The following is a 21,135-nucleotide window of genomic DNA, read 5'->3' as shown; positions in this document are numbered from 1 at the left end:
GGAAGGGGCTCGAAGGTCTCCCCGCAGCCTTCTCTTCTCCAGGCTGAACCACCCCAACTCTCTCAGCCTGTCTCCATAGCAGAGGTGCTCCAGCCCTCGGATCATCTCCGTGGCCTCCTCTGGACTCGCTCCAACATCTCCATGTCCTTCTTGTGCTGGGGACCCCCGAGCTGGACGCAGTGCTCCTGTACAGCAGTACCGCTGTCTCTAAATGTGGCAAAGCCCTGGCATTCACAATATTAAGGGCACATGGTGGGGTGAAGTGTGCACGGGCGGCTTCTGCCGAGCAGAATGAGTTCATTTTTGGTGCGTCGGTTGGATGACATTAAACACCTGCTTGCCTGCTGCTATCCAGAATTGAAGGGCTCTTAGTTTGGTTTAGTTGAGCTGACTTTAGGGGCAAATTCAGAACCTGAGCTACAGCCACTTTTAATTTTAGAGGAAGGTTAGGTTTTTCTGGTAAAATAAATGGGCCTGGAATGCTATGTATATTGACTTAAGTACATCATATAGTACAATTTCAACAGGACTGGGAGTTGGGTCCAGAGTCTGAGTCCTGCTTGGCCTCCCAACAGAAGCAGAAGGAAAGGGAAATACATTGAAAGCACTTAAAACACACAGTCTTGAGTAAGGACTTTGCTTCAGCTGTCTGTCCACCTACAAAAGAGAAAGGGATAATGCTGAAGTTATGGTTGCACCAGCCCCACCGTGGTTTTGTCTTCTTTTCATGGAAGGGAGAGCACATGGAGGAAGATGAAGCGTGTTTTTCTGGTACAAACAATGTACGACCTTGCTGATGTGGAGAGGTGGGCTCCGTGTAGTCATGCCAGTTGTCTCAAGTTGTGACAAACTAGTGCTCATCTTGGTTTAAATATGACTCCTGATGCCTCTTTTGGTGTTCAGCTTGGTTCTTGTGGACGTGCAGGCTTTGCCCATGTTCATCAGTTATGTAAAATAGAAGGCAAGTGAGGGTGTAGGCAAGAAATGATTGGGTTGGGAAGGAAGAGGCTACTCAAGGGAGTGCCATGCTGAGGGTGGCATTAGCAGTAGTATGGTGGCATCTGCAACCAACCTGCCCACAGCCCTAGAGAATTAAAGGTTGGTCAGCATTACCTTGATTGTGGAGCGAGTCCTTTTGGAAGCCATTTCTGTGGAGATGGATGACGCAAAGGTGATTGGAAGTGGCCAGCATGGATTTACCAAGTGTGAATCATGTTTGACCAACCTGATTGCCATCTGTGATGATGTGACTACATATCTGGATGATGGGAGCTTCTGCCTTATCTCTAGCAAGGTTTTTGATGTATCTCACATGCCATTCTTGTGTCCGAGTTGGGACATTAGAGTTTAGACAGGGACACTACTAGGTGGGTAAAAAACTGGATCATCAGGCTCAGAGGTTGGTGGTTAATAGTTCATACCCAACCTGATGGTTGGCTGCAAAGGGAGCTCCTCCCAGGCCCATCCTGGGACATATCCTGTTCCATATCCTTATCAATAACCTGCAGAGGAGACAGAAATCACCCTCATCAAGTCTGCAGAAAAACTGCTCAGCTTGAGCACAGGGCTGATGTTCAGAGGGATCCAGACAGCCTGGAGGAGTGAGGACAGGCTGGCAAGAACCTCCTGAAGCTCAGCAAGGCCAGATGAACTTTGCCTGGAGAAGAGAAGGTTTTGGGAGACACCTCAGGGCACCATTCCAGTACCAGTCAGGACAATCTTCTGGTCAAGGTAGCAACCTCCAAGTGTCTAGTTCCCCAAGCTATTTTCTTGGAAAGATCACTGGAGTGAGCATGGAGATGTTGGAGATGTTCCTCTGAACAAGATCAGCTGGTTGTGCCGGTACTGGACATCTTGGTGGTGGCTTGAACATCCAATGTCCCATTGGGTACGTCATTTTGGGGGTTGAGTGCCCATTGTGGTGGCCCAACGAAGTCTTGCTTTTTGTGTGCTCTCGCTTTTTCATTGTTGCTGTTGGAAGCAGTGGAGGGAGAGGATTTTGCTCCGGGGTTGCCATTGCAGTTTTTCCTTCTCATCTCTTGCATCTTCAGACTGTGTCTTCACAGACACTCCCTTTGGTTTGTCAGCTATGCTCTACCCTACAATGGCCAACCAAGCATTTCTTCATCTGTTTTGCACAGCTGTGGATTGCTTGGTGGATATCAGCTATAAAAAATAGCTGAGGATTTGTTCACAGCTGGGACATGCGTGGTCCAGGTCTGGTGAGGCTGTTGTGGCAGCAGCCCAGTATCTGGATTTGGGGCGCGATGCACATTGGTCCTGTGACCTCAAGTCCTGGAGAGCCACGTGGAGCTGAAAACCCTCTATATCCGTGAAACCTGTGATCTGGAGGAGTGAGACTTAACTTCTGGAGGTGTGTAGACCTCGCTGATGGCAGTGGAAGAAGCTGTTTGTCCATCACGCAGGGAATACAGACTTCACCCGTTGGGTTTAATGGTCCTGTCTAGGCAGTGACCTGACTCCAGTTGAGTTTTTAGAAGGAAGCTCCTATATTTCTTCTGGACTTTCCCTGGGGATGCCGCTGTACATCTCTACAACGTCCTGCCACCGCAGAGGAGGCTGTTCCTGTGCATGGAGGGCCTATAAACCAAGGAGAAGACCATCTCCTTGGGAAAGCACAGCCTGGCGAGCTCTGTGACAGCCGGAGCAGATGCCATAGCTCTGAAGGCAAGACGCCAGCTTGGAGAAACGCTTGTCCTCTTCCCAAAATCAGCACAGAGCCTTATCTTCTGAGAAGCCAGGGCAAGCGCAGGCATTTGTAGGGGCTTTTGCTGTGAAAAAAAGCTGTTTGCATCCTATTTGTGCAGCATAAAGGCAGGCAATGGTAATGACAAACTAACAGGATCATTTTCTTCTCTGCAAAAGTCTTTTCAATGCCACCGGGCTGTAGCAATGCCAATTTTCCTTCTGCGGAGAAGGTGAGGCTGGAAGGAGTACGGACAGCAGCAGGTCAGCTCCTCGAAGCCTGACAAAATTGCTGTGAGGGCTTTGGTCTCTTTGATGCAAACTCGATTGCAGCTGAAATCATTGGAATAAACCTGCTGTGAAGACCCAAGTATGGGAGTGCTGCCCGTCCTGGGCTTTGGGACTGCTAAAGCCAGTGCCCGTAATATTTTCTGCACATCCTTAACCCCCCAGGATGGAGGGTACCACTTATTTCTGCCCAGGGCAGGGCACTGCTGGCGTCGGGGCAGAAATAGAAAGAAGAAAAGGGTTTAATCTTCCGATTTATCTCCTGGTAAGGAGCATGGTCCCACACTCAGGGTTTATTCAAGGGGTAACATTTCAGGAGACTGTGCTTATCGGTTTTAAAGTAGCAAAGGCAGGGATGCTTGGAGAGCCTTTCTGGGCCAGGCGTGGGCGTGCGGGTAGTCCTGCACTTTGGTCTGGCTCTGCCTGCACCCAGGGAGCTCCGGGAATACGTCGGGTCTCCTGGGAGAGGGTGAATATGACAGCAAAAAAAAAAAAATGTCCGGCAGCAGCATTTCCACGCGGTGCCGTGGTGCGCTCAGCCTCTGCTCTGGGAGCGAGCAGATACCCTCCAGGGATGCACAGTGGTTTCTAGCCTCCTGGTTCACGGCGAGCAGGCGTGATGCTCTGCTAAGGGAGGATTCGTACTTGCAGCATCAGCAGGGCTGTGCTTGGGACATCAGCGGAGCAGAGGGAGGGAGGGAAGTGGTGTGCATCAGCAGATTGCGGCTCGGGGACCCCCAGCCCCACTGAAGCACCCCCCTCCCTCCTGCACCATCCCCCAAACACCCCCTTAGTCCCATCGAGCACCGAAGAAGCTGAAACCATCGGGCGGCGATTGCTGCCGGCTCATTCCCTCTGTTCCAGGTGCCAGGATTAAGCTCCACGTGCCCCTTTCGGATGCTGCTCCATCCCTTCGGTTATTTTGGCAGACTCTGAGGACAGGTGGTTTTGGCAATGCGCCCGTGCCGGGCGAAAAAGCACCCGAGAGCTGTTTGCAGCCACAGCTGATGGAGCTGTTGCTACAGAGATCTTGCCAAAAACAGCCTCCAATCAGCTCCCGACAACGGTCTGATGCCGAGCTCCGCTCAGAGCCCGGGGAGCCGGTGAAACGATAAATAGTTGTCAGCTTTGCCCATAAAATCCCCGCGTTCAGTCCTGCTGGGGACAGCGGATTCACAGCAGTTGTGTGGCTTATTATTTCCCTGAGTCTTTCTCGAAGCATGTGCGTTTTGTGCCGCTTGTGCAAATGTGGCATTTGTCCTCCCCCCCGTGCTATTTCTGACCTTCCCCCTCATCCCACCACGTACCTGGAGGTTTGCTCCAGGCAGAGCCATTGCTTGGTTTCCTATCATCCTTCCTCCTCCTCGGATGCTGCTGCGAGCAGAAGGCTTTGCAGGACCAGCTGTGGCTCAGCGGGCAGCACCGACCTGTGCCAAACTGCGCCCAGGTTCGCATCTGGCCTTACAGAGCCTTGTTTCCCGGGTTGGGGTTAACATCGAGATTTGGAAGGTGTTTTTTCTCCAAAAAAAAATAATCAGTGTGGTCTGTCTGACCCCACCGCCACGAGGAGTGCTGGAGATGCTGGCATCCAGCAGAGATGGCATCAGGAGGATCCCACAATAGAGGACAGGTATTGTAAACTCAGAAAAATATGCATTTTCATCGAATCATTGAATGGCTTGGGTTGGAAGGAACTTTTAAAGACAATTCTATTCCAACCCCCCTGCCATGGGCAGGGACACTCTCCACTAGCCCAGGTTGCCCAAAGCCCCATCCAACCTGGCCTTGAACACTGCCAGGGAGCCGGGGGCAGACTCTTGGTTCTTGTTTTGCCCCAGCTGCGGTGGGATATACCCAAAAATACCTTGGGTGGACTCTGTGGGAATGGAGTGGTGATCGCTCTTCTGACATTTAGGGTCATTTTCTCCTCTGCTAAAAAACCAGAGTGGTGAGCTTCAAGCCGTTGGGTGTTAGTGCTGATCTCAGCCCATGTTTAGATGTGATGAGCTGTTTAAAGATGTTCCTGTAGTGTACTTGGGCATAAGTGGGATGATCCAGAAGAGCTTTCACGGATGCTTCCAGCTCCCTTGCGGCCAGGTTGCTGGGCAGAGATGTTTTTCTGCTGCCAGGCCCCCAGGTACTTGCGAGACTCTTTCCCTCACCCTTTCTCCCCAGATTTTTTTCCATGGATAGGGCAGATGAGCAAGGGATCAGTTTGTTTTCCATGGAAAGAGCATGGGCTAAGGCACCCTCATTTCTCCGGTGTGACACATCCACCGTGCCCAGCATCGCACCGGCTCGTGGGAGGGGGTGAGCACAGCTGGGGAGAGCAGCAGCCCCCCCCCCTCATCCAACATCCATTTCATAACCTTCCTTCATCTTGAATCAAACGGGTTCCATTTCCCATCAGCAGTAGTTATCTCCATCCGCGCTAACTCAGCATCCTCTGGCACATCTGGACCGTCTCCGACAAGGTTTCTGTGCAGATGGAGTTGACGGCTGAGCGAGTCCATCCCACCGAACGCCCGTCGAGATGCAGGGAGACCAAAGATTTGGGCTGGAGCCGATGCCCGGAGGCAGCGTGGTGGGAGCCGAGCGGGGGATCTCCACGGGGATCTGCGGGAGGACGGGCCAGTGGTTGCACAAACCCGGGGGTGGCCGAGTCGGCTGCGCTTGCTTCTCCAAGCCAAGCTGAATTTCAGGGGGTCATTAAAAGTCACTCACTGAGATTTCAGCATAAATGAATAGCAGCAGGCGTGGAGCTTGCTGGAGAGCCGGGGGCAGGCTTGCCAGCTATTTAATATTTAAGCAGCAGCATTGTTAGATTCCTGCTAGCCTGGCTTCCCATGGGCAGCGATGTAATGGAGCATTTGTCCCCTACCCCTTGCCTGCTCCCCAGTCAGCTGGTTTTTCAAGGTTTTTAAGCCAACGCCTTAAGAATTGTGCTTGACAAAGGTGAGACTAACAGAGCCACTGGATTAAAACGAAGAAATTTGTTACCGTGAGGGTGGTGAGGCACTGGCACAGGTTACCCAGAGAGGTGGTAGATGCCCCATCCCTGGAAACATTCAAGGTCAGGTTGGGCAGGGCTCTGAGCAACCTGATCTGGTTGAAGATGTCCCTGCTCGTTGCAGGGGGGTTGGACTAGATGACCTTTAAAGGTCCTTTTCCAACCCAAACCATTCAATGATTCTATGATTAAGGTGCTTTCTGCAATACCTGTCTCTATCCAGTGACTTAGGGCTGCTAAATGGAGATGGTGGGGCAGAGCTGACTTGTGCTCTTCTGTGCGCAAACTGTTGCAGGAACAAAGCCGCAAAAGGGTTTTGCTGGTGGGAGTTTACAGCCCGGCACGAATCTGAGCTGTGTTTGAACGCAGCATGGCGTACACGGGCATCAGTTGTAGGGTGTCTTTTGCTGTTGGTCTTGCTGAAGTTGGCGGGATGATCAAAGGTCCTTAGTTACACTGGAAAGGCAAACAGCCTCTTCATCTCCCGAGAGCATCGGTCTGCGGGCGCCCTGCACGGCGTGCCATGCCTCTGAACCGGGGCTGCAGGGTTTGTAGCTTCAAGCTGAGCTTTTCCAGACTCCACACCAGTAAGGGTTTCCCAGGATTATACTGAAATGATGATTTGATGGGGTTAAAACAAGGCCTAGGCAAAGTCTGGGTAGTGACCTGTGTCGTTCTTCACGTGCCATATGCTCATGGGGCTTTCATGCCATAGCTGATGGCACATCCGAGTCTAGGTCACCAGGAGGACATTTGTCTGCAGAGGCATCGTCCTCGTGGTGCTGCCTGAAGGTCTGCAAGCTTTAGGGTCTGCATGCTTTAGGGTCTGCAAGCTTTCGATCCCCATGCCAGCTCCTTTCTGAAACCGTGTAGATCTTTGCTTTTGTGGGTCTGAGTCTGATTGCCAGGAGTCTGCGTAGTTTGACAAGTTTCCACATTCCTGCAGCAGAAGAGGCGTTTTTGCTCCATTTGGACAGGAGCACTTGCTTCCCCAGAGGGATCAGCTGCCTGTAGTTAAGCTGTTGACCAAATCTGAGCCAACTCTCTGCAGCTAACCAGCCCCTGGGCAAGCAGGGGCAAGTCTTGAGCTACTGTTGGTTTTGTAGGCTGGGCAGATGTTGTAGCACTCCAGCCTGCTCCAGGCAGCACCCTCAGCTTCTTGCAGAGGTCCTTCTCCACACCAAGCTCCAGGTTTCAGCAGGAAAACAAACAAGCAAAGGAGAACAGTTTTATTTATTGGTAAGACCAAGGATTAAATCTTGGCTCTACAAGCTGAGGCTTAGCGTGTTAAGTCCAACGAGGCTGGGGAGCTGCTCCTTGATCTGTCCCTCTTCCACCTCCTAGGGACATGGACCCTCGCTGCAGAAGCAATTCCCTCCATCACCTTTTCCCAGGCAGGGCGGTGGCATCTTTGACCCTTGTCTTCCTCGAGACATCACAGCTTCAGGGAGAAGCACCTTCAGCAAACATAAAACGACATGCAATGTCACAGCCTGTCATCTCCATGCTTTTGATGACCACACACTTGTCGTGCTCACCTTCATGCTTCATCGTTTCCACAATTAATGCAGTGTAGCCTTTGGCAGCTCCCTGACCACCATCACATTGAGCTTCCATGTTTCCAGGCAGGGTCTAGTCTGGGCACCAAGTGCACCAGCTACTTCACCTCCTGGCCTCAAGACAAACTAGGACGGTGCATGCTGTAATACCTTGGAGATGGCTTTTTGTTCTGGAAAGTTTCTTTTAAATCCCTTCTCACCCCCAAAATTTCACCTTGAAGGTGAAGGGACCCTACCTGCCTGCTGTGTTCAACACAGGAGGTGTGGAGATGCCTGGTCCATCCTGACCGTGGCTCCCGGTAGAAATGGAGCAGATCTGTGCATCTCAAACATCAGTAACCTTGAGAGCCAGAACCAAACGTGGGTTGCAAAATGTCTTCCAATTATCAAAGACAAAACGAAACATCATAATTTGATGTCTGTGAACTTCAGCATCCCTCAGCACCTTTGTCCTCCAGAACAGGTTATCTGGTGGAAGATTGTCGCCAGTTCTGTGATTGTCTCCCATTTGTGGTGTGATATTTATTTCCAACGCAAGCCAGACTTCCAGTTTTAGGGACGCAGGTCACCTAGCCCGGTCTTTTTTTTAGTCTACATGCTGTGACCTCATGGCATCTTTTTGTTCAGAACTTGCTAAAATCACCCCAAAAATAACGAGTGGGACCTTCTCAGTGGCAGTGGAGGGGCAAGTTCATCTCCTGTAAGATGCAGAAGAGCAGAGGGGATGTCCCAGGTGTTTCTGTGTTCATCCTGACCTTGAAGCTTGCAGCTCGTGGTGTTGCAGATGGACGCGATCCTTGCCATCAATCTCGTTTGCAGCTTCACTGGTAAGAGCTGATTGTGACAATAACGAAGCCAAGTCTGACTCATCAGTACCTGATTGAGGAGCAAGGCCACCCACAGCGTTCCGGCAGCGATTTTACTCCTGATCTGGCTCAGCTGGTGGGATGGATTTGAAGCTCTCCAGTCGATCTTGATCTGACCGCTTTGCCTGGACCACGCATGGATCGTATGTCAGCAAGACGTGAGGTTTTAATCGATTTATCTCAAGAGGAGGAGGTGGCAGCCTAAGGAAACTTCCTTTAAAGATTATGAGGTGTTAATATATGTCAAGTCAGCATGTGTATTCGAGAGCAAACTGTGTTAAGCTGTTTCATCCCACCAGCCTCATGGGCTGCCCCTGAGCATGTTTTGGAGCTCCAGTTTCAAATTCGTAGTGGGATAGAAAGTGCAGAAGGAGTTGCGTTAAGACAAGGGTTGTACTGTACCGTCTGCTGCACGAAATACCGAACTGGGAGGAGAATCTCCCTCCTTAGGTATTTCATCCAAGTTTTGAAGACAGATGTGAATAACCTCCATTCACCTATGAGCTCACACATCCATCACCTCATGCATCCAGCTGGCACAGGCCAGAATATTAAAAGCCGCATAACTCTGTGGCTGCTTCAACAGCCTTTGCTGTGTTTGGAAGAACTTTTTGCACGAAAGCGTCTGAAATTCCAGCAGCTGCACGTTGGCTGAGAAGCAGCCTACGTCGTTACTGGGAATTTACGGTCGGCTCTTTTTCTGCTAATTGGCTGGCCAGATGCTCGTGGTGCTGCTGTGTGCTCCTCAGATCCTCTCTATCAGGTAAGCTTGAGAAAAGACAGAGATTTTGGAAGCCAGAGCCCGGAGGAGACTTCATCTCCACTTTGCTCCCAGATTCCTGTTGCCTTTAGCAAGGAAGGTTTGCCTTGAGGTGCAAGGAGACATGTTGGGTGCCCTTACTTGCAAGTGTTTTGAAAAATATGAGGCCAGAAGGAACAGCTGATGATCAGGTGAATTTTTTTTTTATTATTATTTTTTTTGGAAAGGAGGGGAAGAAGTGAGGTGCACAGCGGGTAGAAAACTTCTGGAATTTGTTGCAGTGGGAAGCTGTGGAGGCTGATATTGCTGCATGTTCAGGAAGGGATTAAAGAAATTCAAGACAACTGGTCCATAAACATCTCTGAAGTGGGTGCCTTGGAGGACACCTCTCTGCTGTCACCCCTAGCACAGAGACTGGGTGCTGCGGGGCACGAGGGCGTGGACCAGGGGTGGTGGCCGGGGTGCTGAGCTCTCCATAAACAGCATCTCTCGCTGCCATGGTTTGAAGCAGAGTACTGGGCTGGAGACACCATTGCTGTGACCCAGGAGGACATTTCTTACTTTGCAGATCTTTCCAAAAGGTCCGTGAAGTAGGGCAAATGGACAGATCTTGCGTAGGGAGGCTAAGGTGGCCTGAATTCTTTGGTTCCTGGGGAAACCTGGAGAAAAGGAGAGTCTCCCTTTCAGTTCCACAGCACCAGGGGTTTGCCCCGATGACATAGTCCTTGAAGGTTCTCCAGGCCATGGTTGGGCAGGGATGCTACCACAAGAAGAGAAACCTGTTTGCCATGAGGGTCTTTCCCTTGCTCAGCTTTGATCACAAGAACTTGCCCGAAGGAGACTTTGCTTGGGGTCTTCTCCCAACATCCATTGCCTTCCTCTTCAGTAAACGTTCAGTAAACATTCATCCTCTTACAGCAGCAGGCCTCTTTGTTAGGAAGCTTCCTGAGCATTAGTTCCTTTCCATCCAGGGATTTGCCTGTTGGGGAGGAGATCCTGGAGCCGTGTATCTGGGTGCAGCACTGGGCATCATAGCTGATGCTTTTCTCTTGAGAAGACGCTGGGCGTTGTGGAGGAGGAGGAGCACTCATTCACGTGCACTCGAGAGGAAAAAGGGATTAAGCAATTCAACATAGTCATAATTTCAGGGCTCGGAAGTCTCATTAAAATTAGCTTTGAAAGAAGTTTAATTTTATTGCGGCTTTTTTGAGGTCTATCCTATTAAGAAGATTTGTTGCTTTTCCTTTTTCTGAAACCATCTGATCTGAATTTTATTAACATAAGCAACTTAATGTGTACATAGGGGGGGTTTAACGCTGTTTTTTTCGAAAACTGCTCCAAATGAAGTTATTTCTCCAGATGTTTGCTGTTATGTTTTGATGTGGAGCAAATGTCTAATAATTTGCTCAGCACCATGTGTTTTCTGAACGAGCCTGATTATTTGCACATCCCCACAGCGAAGGACTGTTAAGGCAAAAAAAAAAGACCTTTCCTGTGCTCATTGAGCAAATATTGGCAACGAGTACAAACAATATTGGAAAGTGTTGCCCTTAGACAAAGACCAATACCTGCTCGTATGCCTCATTGGGAGGTGTTGGAGGGTCTCGGTGTGGATGCTAGGCTGCTGGGTAAGCATGAAGCCAAAGGGAATGTGGAGCAAGAGTGGGTTTGCTCTTCTAGGAGAGGCTTTAAGCTGGTGCTAGTTCAAAAAGTAGCATGTAAATGCCGTCCTGCACCTCCAGGTGCTTTTTTATGTGTTTTTCCTGTCTCTTGGAATAGATTGGTAGCTGTTAGTGCTGTGACCTTCTCTGTCTTAGGGTAGCGAGAGCTCTGCGGGCTCAGATGTAACCAACTGCAATGTGGTAGATAAAAATGTGCTGAAAAGGGCTTTTCTGGGGCTCGCTGTCTGCCCGTGTTGGCTCTGCCCGTCTGAGATGAGCGAGGAGCAAGAGCAACACACAAGGCATGAGAAAGGGCTTTGCTTGGAAAGGACCATGAGTGGGACAAAGCTATGAGATGTTTAGGATCTGTCCAGGCATGTCTACAGCTGTTCTTCACAAATAAGCATAGTTAAAGGGAGAATGTGGGGTTTGCAGGGTTTGAAATGAAGCTGGAGACCATAGCCATGGAGGACTTGGTCATCATCTGCTAAACAACTGATTAATGACTCAAAACTTGATGCGAGGAGGTGGGTGTAGGTCCCAAGTGCAGAGCCCAGACTGGTGGGGACCGGGAACTCATCTCTGTGGATGCATCTTCATTAATCCTAAAGCGAAGGAGACTTTAATAAGGGCACGCGCGCGTCACAGTCACCGTTGGTAACGCCTTGTTCACTATTACTGTATTGCAGTTCGTCGCCTTCCGGAGTGTTTGAGAAAGAATATGACATTTATCGGGATTACAGTGCGGAAGGTCAACTCCTCCACTACAGGTAGCCAAAATTTCCCTCTGGTACTGGGATTGGGGTGTGCAGCGTGGCCTTGGAGGCGAGGTGGGGGTGTGGGACAACCGATGGCACACCAGCTGTCCCATGGGGACAGGGCAGTAACACCGTTGTTTTCTTTGTGCTCTTCTGATCCTCCTCCTCATCTCCTTCCCTTCACGTGCTGCAGTTTTCAGCTTTACTACCACCCTTAAATAAACCTTAAGATATATTTTGATGGTTCTTTGGAGCAGGGACCAGCCATCCTCTTTATGCAGTGGTTCTTGTTTGAGTGGCTCCTACCCATGACCAGAAACTGGAGCAGGACAGGAGGAGCAACAGGGCTGTCCAGTCATGGGGTCGCACCTCAGGGTGAGCTCCTGGTCCGTGGGGTTTCATTAGGCTCCGTCATTAGTTTGGGAAGGGGCAGGTCTCAGCTGGTGCTGCTGGTCCACTCCAACACCTGCCATCACGGTGGGGTGGTGGCTTGAACATCTTTCCACACTGGAACTGGTTTCTAGGCTCTTTTCTAGGATTTTTTAATCAAATATAAGCAGGTTTGCCAGGGTATGGATTTAATCCATCGCCGCAGCGAGCCTGGCTGATTCGGTGTGCCGTCTCCGTAGAGCCCTTGTAGGTGGAAAAGCCTCCTGAGAAATGAAGCCATCTCTTCCTGCCTGTGGGTCCAACTGCTTTTCAGAGTCTGTTGGTAAGACACATACGAGCTTTTTCTTGCTCGGATCAGGATTTCAGGTGCTGGAGCGAACGACCACCTCCATCTTTCATGTATTTATGTTGCTGGACACTAATGCAGTGTCATGCTTGTCTTCATTACAGCTCAAAATGCCCCTCTTAGAGTTTGCAGAAGGTGATATGGATGCCATGGTTTCTCACTAGTACTGATGTGGACTAATACCTTGGACATGGGCAAAAAAATCACCAGAATTGAGTATGTCTGACTAGATGATCAGAGTGGGGGGGAACAATCGTGTGCTGGGCTTCTGGAGCCTGGCCCAGCACCTGCATCAACTCTTTCAAAACAAGCTTTTTGCCTTCAAAACCCAAATTACTGTCAGTAGGGATGGATTTAGGGGGGCTGAGAAGTTGCTCTTGATGCAGCCCAGATGGCTCCTTGCCCACCCTTTCTTAGCTGACCCACCTTGTCCTGCCCCAGAGCATTTGGGAGATGTCCCTCTTGGTCACCACCTGCCAGGATGGAGGTGGTGGTGAGGCTCTGCAACCTCTGGGACCTCCCCATGGACCCAGACAGACCCGTCTCGCCCTGACCCCACCCCAGCCTGCACAGGTAGGGTTGCGTGGTACCTGCTGGCCTCATCCAGATCAAATCAGATGGGAAGAGGGAGGGTAAACACCTGCACTGGATGGTTTTACTAATACAGACCTGCAAGCAAGTGGTGGCCTGAAGCCTTTCTCTGTAACACCACATTCATCCCAATTCCTACCTTTAAGACAGCAGGTCTACAGACTACAGTCAAATTTTGGGGGCTTTGGAGTTGATGCCTGCCTGGTTGCTTTGAAATTTAACAAATACCCCCAGTCTGTGTGCTTTTTTTGGAGTTAAAGCACCTCTAGTTCTCGCTTTGCTTTCCTGCTCGTAGCAGGGACCAGGAGGGTGTGATGCTCTGCGTTCCCTTCCCCGGCACAATGCTCTGCGTTCCCTTCCCCGCTGCTCCGTGACGGGCTGGCGTGCCGGTCCTCGGCGGTATGGTTTGCAGCAATCTCCGTCCCGGTTCAAGACACATGCGAGTGGAAAATCACCCAACGGTGCTGGCCGTGCGCCACCCTGCCTGCCCTGTAGTTCACTGCTTCTGCAGTGACCTCCCAGGAGCGTTGGAATTAATTGCCATTTAAGTAAGAGGGAGAAAAACAAGCTTTCTAGGAGGGAAAACAAACAGGGTAATGGTATCTGGTGTTTATCCTCACCAGCAGAATGCTCTCCTTGAGCATCAGGTGAGCTGAGAGAGACCTGCCCACGGACAGCTTTACGCCAAAGCATCTCTTCCGCATGCTGGGTGGATGCAATTCCCTGTCTGTAGGCAGGAGAAGTGAGGAAGAGTGGAACGGAGTATGATTTGGCAGGTCTGGATCCGCTGGTTGGTTTGGAAAACAGGGTTTGCAGGTGCCTCCTCTGCTCTGCTGTTAGGCACCGAGCGTGCTTCGGTCAGAGTTGGCAGCGGGAGCTTTGCCTGCAGCCAGGGACGCAGCCAAGCGAGATGGACCGGTGACGGGGGCACGGAGCAGTGACAGGGATGCGCCACTCTCTATCCTGAGCAGTTTTATTCTGCAAACAGGGTTAGTGATTCGGCACTGATCGGTTCTGACCCGCCACCAGCTGGGTGGCAGTGCCGGATACGAGCTGCAATCAGAGACGAGGGACGATGCGGGTTTTGGGGACCACGGTCCCCACCCGCCAGCTGGCTGATGCCCGTGGCCGCCCAAGCAATTAAAAGATTAAATTTCACTGCGGTTAGCACACATGACCTGTTTGCATCAGCATGTGCTTTGCTGCAGGAGATGCCTCCATCTTCCTGACCCCAGCTTCACCGCCTGTAAAAACCCACGGACAGCCCTCGCCACCCTCCCCCCAGTCTATTCCAGCCAGGAAGCTAATTAGCAGCTTTGCTTAATTAGCTGAGAGTGGACTTCCTTCTGGAAGAACAGGTCTCAAGTGCCCTCTGTCTGGGGGCTGCCAGTCGAGATGGAGAGAGAAGCCGACACAGCCTGGGGTGGGTTTTTTTTAACCATGTGAGTGCCACACGCACGCTGCTCTGGCACTCGTGAAAGCTGAAATCAAAGCTCACCAATCCTGCCTCGCGGTGGCAGGGATGATTTCGTGTCAATGGGGTTAATTTTAAGGAGAAGGGTGCCTGGCACATTCTGAAAATCACCCTGCGTAAAGGCATCTTGGTTTCAGCTTCTCCAAAGCTTAGCTGGCAGCTCTTCCTTGGATGGTCGAAGGCTGGGCAGATCCCAGAAGGTGCAAAGGGCATTGCCGGGGCGGTGATGGTGGGCAGCACCCATGGCACAGGGGAGGCCACCTGGAAGCCCAATGTTGGCGTCTACCTCTGGATGGCTCCGAGGGATGCACGTGTGGTCCTTCGTGCGAATGGGAAGACTCTTGAGGTACCTCTGCCTGAAGTGACCAAGACCTGGGTGGGGGGACTGCAGTCCAGATACCTCAGGGACACATTTTTGGGAAAGGCTGGTGCTCCAGCACCCTTGGCCAGGTCGCAAAGGGATTGGGGTCTTCCTGCAGGCTCATGGCAGCACTGAGGGGTTGATTGTGAAACTGGCTGGCACCCAACCAGAGCTTTAAAGGCTCCATCGTGGAGTGGGCTGAGCCCTCGAGTGCTTCCACCAGAGCAACGCTGCCCCAGCTCCTCCAGATCCAGCCCTGGGATCCAGCCGCTTCCTAATGCCATTCGTGAAATGATCCTGGAGACTTCACAGTTGGGTGGGAGATCAGGTCTCCAGCCCAACAGCCTTCACAGGTCCTTCCAACCCTCTCTTCCTCACCAAGTCTTGCATTAGTCCCACAGGTTTTTCTCAAAAGCCACTGTAAGTGCACGTTGCCTCCTTTGAAGGCCAAGATAAGAGGTGGGCAGACAGCATACTTGGCAGAGGGACTGAGGATGGAGTTACACAACACATCTGTAGGTCTCTGGTGGCTGAGGAAGCTTGGTGAGACCTAGGCTGTAGCTAGCTCCCTTCTGGGCATGTGTCCATTCACTTCCATCACCTCCTTCCCTCTGGTTGAGAAGGGAGAAACTGGAGGACTTAGAGATGTTTGGACAAAGTATGGGAGTGAGGTGGCTTGTGAGGGGACAGTTGTCCTCACCTGAAGGCTGGGTACAGGCAGATGGAGAACCAGGAGGTTGGCTGATGGGAGAGAGGACCTGTGGGGTTCAGCTGGGAGGCCACCCTTATCCATGGCGTCGTCATCCTCAAGTGCAGCTTTGGGGTTCGGCCACCTGAGTCACCCCAGGAGCTGCAGCAGCATCCTCAGGAGCAGGCAAGGAGTCTTCTGCTTCCTTGACAGCACTGGCTCGGTGCTCCTGGCCAACAATTGCTGTGAGAGATTTTCTAATATGATGAAGATTAGTGGGTGTCATTAAGAGGATGACATCTTGCTCCGTCTGTCTAGAAGGCATTTGTAGGAAAGCCCTTGGATCCAAATCCCATCGAGACAGGCAATTACGGTAACTGTTCTTAACCCTTTCTTCTTTATTCCTTCTGATTTGTGGTCCCTGGAGCCCATTTGCTTAATGTCCTCATTTTTCCTACCATGGTCCTATTGAGAGGGCTGAACTTGTTGCTAATTCATGCAGTGGGGTTTTTTGCCAAGAAGTCTGTTTGCGGGACAAATCCCAGGTCTCCGTCACTGTCCCATGCTTGTGTTGGCCAGTCAATGGATGGAGGCTCCAAGACTCCTAGAGCTGTTTTTCAGATCAGAGACCTTCAACTTGCTCCTCTGAATTTGTCTCCTCTCCCAGCACACAGCTGCTCTGCTCCTGTCACCCTCTTTGCTCCATACTGCTGGTTGGGTGGATGTTGTGTACCACGTGCAGGTGGTCACGGCTTTGTGACCACCAGGAAGATGCTGGAGCTTCCTGGTTGAGGGAAACGCAGCATGTCACACATGGAGCGCAGCAGCAAAGCATAAATGACCCTCTTCTCTTCTGCTCTCTGGGAAACAGGAGATTCATTACTTGGGGACTTGTCAAGAACAGAAGAACCTGACCTAAAAATGTGCCCCAGTCCCAGTTGTAGGCTCCTCTGCTCTGGGAGAAGGTGAGAAACACCTCCAGTTTAGCCTGGCTGCTCTGTTTCTTCTGTAACTCTTAGGTCAGACATGGAAGCAGAGATGATCAGTGGACTGTCCTCCAGCGGTGGAGCAGCTGGAATAGCTCCTCAGGGCCTGGGCTTGCTGCTGCCCTGTGAGCCCCTGCCTGTCTACCCCTTCTTTCTGCTCCCACATGAAGTGATGGCAACATACGTGCTTCAAAGCCATGGAGAAACCCCAGCTCTGTGCTTCAGAGCTAGAGAAGCTGTGGCCACCCACTGCAACTCATGTCTGCGTCTGGTTGTATCACCTTGGCTTTGTCTCTGGTACAGTGATGGGATGTCCAACCCATGAGCAGGGAGCAATGTGTCCTGTTCCTGCTGGGGACATTGTGGGAGAGCAGGACTTCATCAGCAGAGGATCCTTGTAATGCTCTTGACAAAATCTTCCCCAATTTGTCCTAGACTTTTCTCAGCGAGGAGATTTTAAAGATGTCTTTGATCTTCTCATGATTTTCCACATCTCATGGTCAACAGGAGTGACTTCATAGCTTACTGTCTAGCAAAGCAAGTGTGGAAGTGAGGAGAGAATTGGAGCTGGCTTCCAAAAGACCTGGCACCATCTGTCCGTAGCTCTACGGAGCCTCGTGTGGCCCATCAGCCACCTGAAGTTTAGGAGATGGTGATGTGTTGGTCCTGGGCAACCTCTGTTTTAAGACATGGCTGCTGTTTGCCAACTTTCTACGGTTTTCTCTATCTCTTGGCTTTCACAAGGGTTGTGTGCCTTCGCATGGATGCATTTAGTTTGCACTGTTGGCAAAGAGGTATGTGAAGCCAGGTACCAAATTCAGGAGGAGACTTGTAGGAGCTTGGAAGAAGCCTGGGGCAGAGGTGAGGAGCCACCACACCAGACTTTGAATGCAGCTCCTGCCAGCTGGCCGTGCACTGGATGTGTGGGAACAAATACAGCCACAACACCGGGGAGATGAAGGTCTCCAACCCCTTCTGGTTGCAACCTCTGAATTCATCCAAGCTTCCCAAGGAAGCCCATACCCCCAGAGCCATCCTGGGTACGGGAGCTCAGCGTTTCTGGGCTGAAGCTCCCTTTTGCCGCTGGTGTCAATTTTAGCCAAGGCGGCTGCGAGGCTGCATTCCTCTTCCAACGATGACAAAGATGCATGGCTCAAGTGTGCCCATGGACATTTGTTGGCCGAGGAGACACCTGCCCAGCAGAAGCAGCGCAGTGGCTGTCCCAGCTGTCCCGCGCGGGGGACACGTGCTGCTCCCAGCTTGTCGTGCTTTAACCCGGCCGGCAGCTGAAACAACCACACAGCTGTTCGCTCAGTGCCCCCCGCCAGTGGGATGGGGGAGGGAGTCGGGGGAAAAAAAAGTAAAACTCGTGGGTTGAGATAAAGACAGTTTAATATGACAGAAAAAGAAGAGAATAATAATAACAATGATAAAAGAATGTATAAAACAAGGGATGCACAGCACAGTTGCTCACCACCCGCAGACCACCAATGCCTAGCTAGTTCCTGAGCTGCACTTTAAACCCCCAGCCAGCTTCCCCCAAGTTATATGCTGAGCATGACGTCATATGGTATGGAATATCCCTTTGGCCAGTTGAGGTCAGCTGTCCTGGCTGTGCCTCCCAACTTCTTGTGCACCCCCACCCTCCTCGCTGGTGGGTAGAGTGAGAAACTGAAAAGTCCTTGACTTGGTGTAAACATTGCCTAGTAACAACCAAAATGTGGGTGTGTTATCAACATGAATGAGTAGTGAGGAGGCACAGACCTAATACCAGTGATTCCTTGGAGAACCAGGAGAGTGAAATCCCATAATTTGGAGCAAAATTGAAGAGTGGCTTGGAGGGTTCATCACTGTTCTCAGATATACCACTGTGGTATAACCTCCTGGGCTGGGACTTCTGCCCCAAGTTCTCCAAGTCTCCGTGGGGCAGAGGGGAGGCAATCCCAGTCTCTCCCTTCCTCTCCAGAAGGTAACAGCTCGTGTTTCCTTCTCAAATATAACTTGGAGCCTGGACCATGGAGCTGGGAGCAGTTTCCTCCACACTCTTTGCCATAGCCTTGCACTTTTTCCATGCTCAGCCAAACACCGAACTGTAGTCTTGCTTTGAAAAGTGAACTACTGTCCTCATCCTTCAACATGTGCCGGGTAACATCTCAAATGTGTGTGTAGTACCCTGTAGTGTCCCCCTGAGCCAAGAACAACCCTTCCTTCTGAAGGACGTCCAGCAAACAGACAAGCTCCAGCTTCCAGAACCTGTTCTTCAAAGCCAATGTGCTGCTGATGGCCGTATCCGCTGGCTTGCACACAAGCCAGGGCAGCAGGTCTAGCTTCACTCTATGGCCAAAAGCTCTTCTCTAAGAAGCTACTCAGCCTTGCCACAGCTGTGGTAACAATCAGCAGCTTCAAAGTCACTCATCTCCTGGGATGGGTGGAGGTGAGTCCGTGGGAGAAGGAAGAGTCTGGCACATCACCCTAACACCCAGCAGGAGTCTTGTTGTAGTCCTTGGTCCATGTCCCAGAGCCTGGTCAAAGAGGCAGGAGAGATCTTCTGGTGGGGAAGGGCTGGGGGAGGTGGCACCAAGCTGCAGACTGAGCCCGGGGGTGTTTGTAGTAGGGATGAATGATTCAGGTTGGAAATACCAAGAGGGTGATGGGCTTCAGCTTAGCGAGGTGGGGGGGAATGCTCCAGGGCATGTGAAATCTGCTCCGGGTAGGCAGGAGCTAAAAATCGCCATTGTAGGAACTTGTTGTCATGCTTACGGAGACAAAGGAAGCAGATCCCCTATTGATCTGCTATTTAAGGAAATGTCACTTCTGGTCTCTTTGTATTTTGCAGCTAATTCCTCTTAAAGATAAAGGCGTCTCTGTGCTCCCTTCTCCCTGTTCCCTCCTCCCTCTCAAAAAAAAGAAAAATCTCGTCTTGTTTCAGTGACATTTGGGTTTCAGAAAACAGGCTATTTTGGGTGATTGGTTTAATCATACATCTGAGATGAGGAGAGCAGCCCTGATTGCCTCCTGGGGATCTGGCCTTCGGCTTCCTGCAGGCGTCCATGCCCTCCATGCGCGTTGGCTGGCGTGCCGTGCCTGCCTCGGATGCCAGGATGGGTTGCGTTGAGGATCTGCCAACTTGGCAGACCCTGATCTTGTGCTTCCTCCTGGTCAGTTCCTAATGAGACTGATCCCGGGGGGCTCGCTGGAGACCCACCATCCACTATGGCTTGTCCTCTTGTAGCTTGAGAGCTTGCTGATCACAAACCAAGAGGACAAGGTGAGTGCTGTGGCCAAGTATGGTAGGTAACCAAAGCTAATGCAGACCCGCAACGATGTCAACCTGGCCTTCAGCACTGAGCTACCAGCCCAGGGCTCACCAGGGACAGCCATCCAAGCTTGTTTCAGCGTTTCCTTGTTAGCTACAGCCCGCAAAATCCCTTTCCGATGGATTCGTGGCCTCCAATGTGTGGTCTGCAGAGTGGGCTGCAGACCCGTCCACCACACCATGCTCCACTCAACGTGATGTTCAGAAACTGCTGCAATTTCACCAGAAAACGGAGGGTTTCATCATCTCGGCGGTGTCTCAGAGCCCTGCTTTCCCCCTCACTGCTGCAAAAAGGGTGGCTGAAAAATTCTGCGCTGTTGAATGGGGCTGGGGGGGGGGCGGGGGGGAGACGGGACACACAAGACACGGGAAGGCTCGTTATCTCCCTCTTGTCTTGATTCAGCTTCAGCTTCCGCCGCTGCTAATTAGAGCGGATGCCATGGGAGCAGCTTTTCTGAGAGAGGAGGAGTTAGCAGCGCTCGGGCAGCGAACGTGGGAGATATTTCATGCAGAGATTTGGTGTTGCGGGCCTGAAGCTAAAAGCGATCTGATAGCGCCGTCCAGAGACAAGGGATCGGACAATCCCTGAACGTTGTAGCCTTCTCCTTTCATTAAAAAAAAAAAAATTTAAAAAAAAAAGGTATTTTGACAGAGTGGCCTTTCCATGCCTTGGTCACAGGTATCATTCCTTCAGTAATATTTTAGTTGGAGAATGAAATCATCATGCGCAGAGGAGGCTTGTGAGACCTTAGACACTCTTCAAACCAAGCTTTGCAGTCAACAGAGATGGGCTGAAGGTTGGGCTTGAACCTTTCCATTGCTCTGAATTTCCCCCAACAAGACCGAGCCTGATGTTCCACTTCCAGGACACCCAGTCTTTGCGAACTCACCGCTGGTATTTAGTAGGAGACAGAAAGCAGAGGGCAGCTGTGACACCATACGGTTGGTGGTAATGCTGCACCTTCTCCATGGTTCTTCCATGGATGGGTGATCCTGCCCAGAGCAAAGACCAAGTCCTGGATCATCCTGGGAAGAGGTTGGCGGGTCATGGAGCTGGTCTCCTGCCATGCAGCTCCATCTGGAGCTGTCAGCCCCCCGTTGTCCCACCAGGAGCAGTGAGTGATGCCTGGTGTCCATGAATATAAACAGCGAGATCAGTCCATCTCCGCCTGATCCCGGCAAGCATAAAAACCTGTTCTCATTGCAGTTTCTCTTGGTTTTTCCCTGTTGGAGAGATGTGTCAACCCATCCCAACCAAAGCCGAAGGAGGATGAGAGAGGGAGACCCATGGACGCAGTAAGCGAAGGCAAGGAGGAAAGGAGAAACTTGAAGGATGAGCAACACGACAAAACACAAACCCAAGGGTGGTCTCTGC

The 21,135-nt window shown here is 51.3% G+C and overlaps 1 protein-coding gene across 3 annotated transcripts in view; it reads left to right on the top strand.

Moving 5' to 3' along the window:
• ARHGAP39 (Rho GTPase activating protein 39) overlaps positions 1-21,135 on the top strand; it is a 149,441-nt gene that overhangs the window by 100,574 nt on the left and 27,732 nt on the right. For 2 of the 3 annotated variants that reach the window (XM_075743162.1, XM_075743159.1), the window contains exon 3: positions 11,540-11,620. The exons of the other annotated variant lie outside the window; for it this stretch is intronic. In XM_075743162.1, the coding sequence (XP_075599277.1) occupies positions 11,540-11,620 (81 nt within the window). The remainder of the gene's footprint in view (positions 1-11,539; positions 11,621-21,135) is intronic. 3 annotated transcript variants of the gene reach the window in all.

This window comes from Balearica regulorum, chromosome 2, assembly GCF_011004875.1.
Source record: "Balearica regulorum gibbericeps isolate bBalReg1 chromosome 2, bBalReg1.pri, whole genome shotgun sequence".
NCBI lineage: Eukaryota > Metazoa > Chordata > Aves > Gruiformes > Gruidae > Balearica > Balearica regulorum.
Note: the sequence above shows the minus strand (reverse complement) of the source record. Positions and strands in the feature narration are given on the sequence as shown.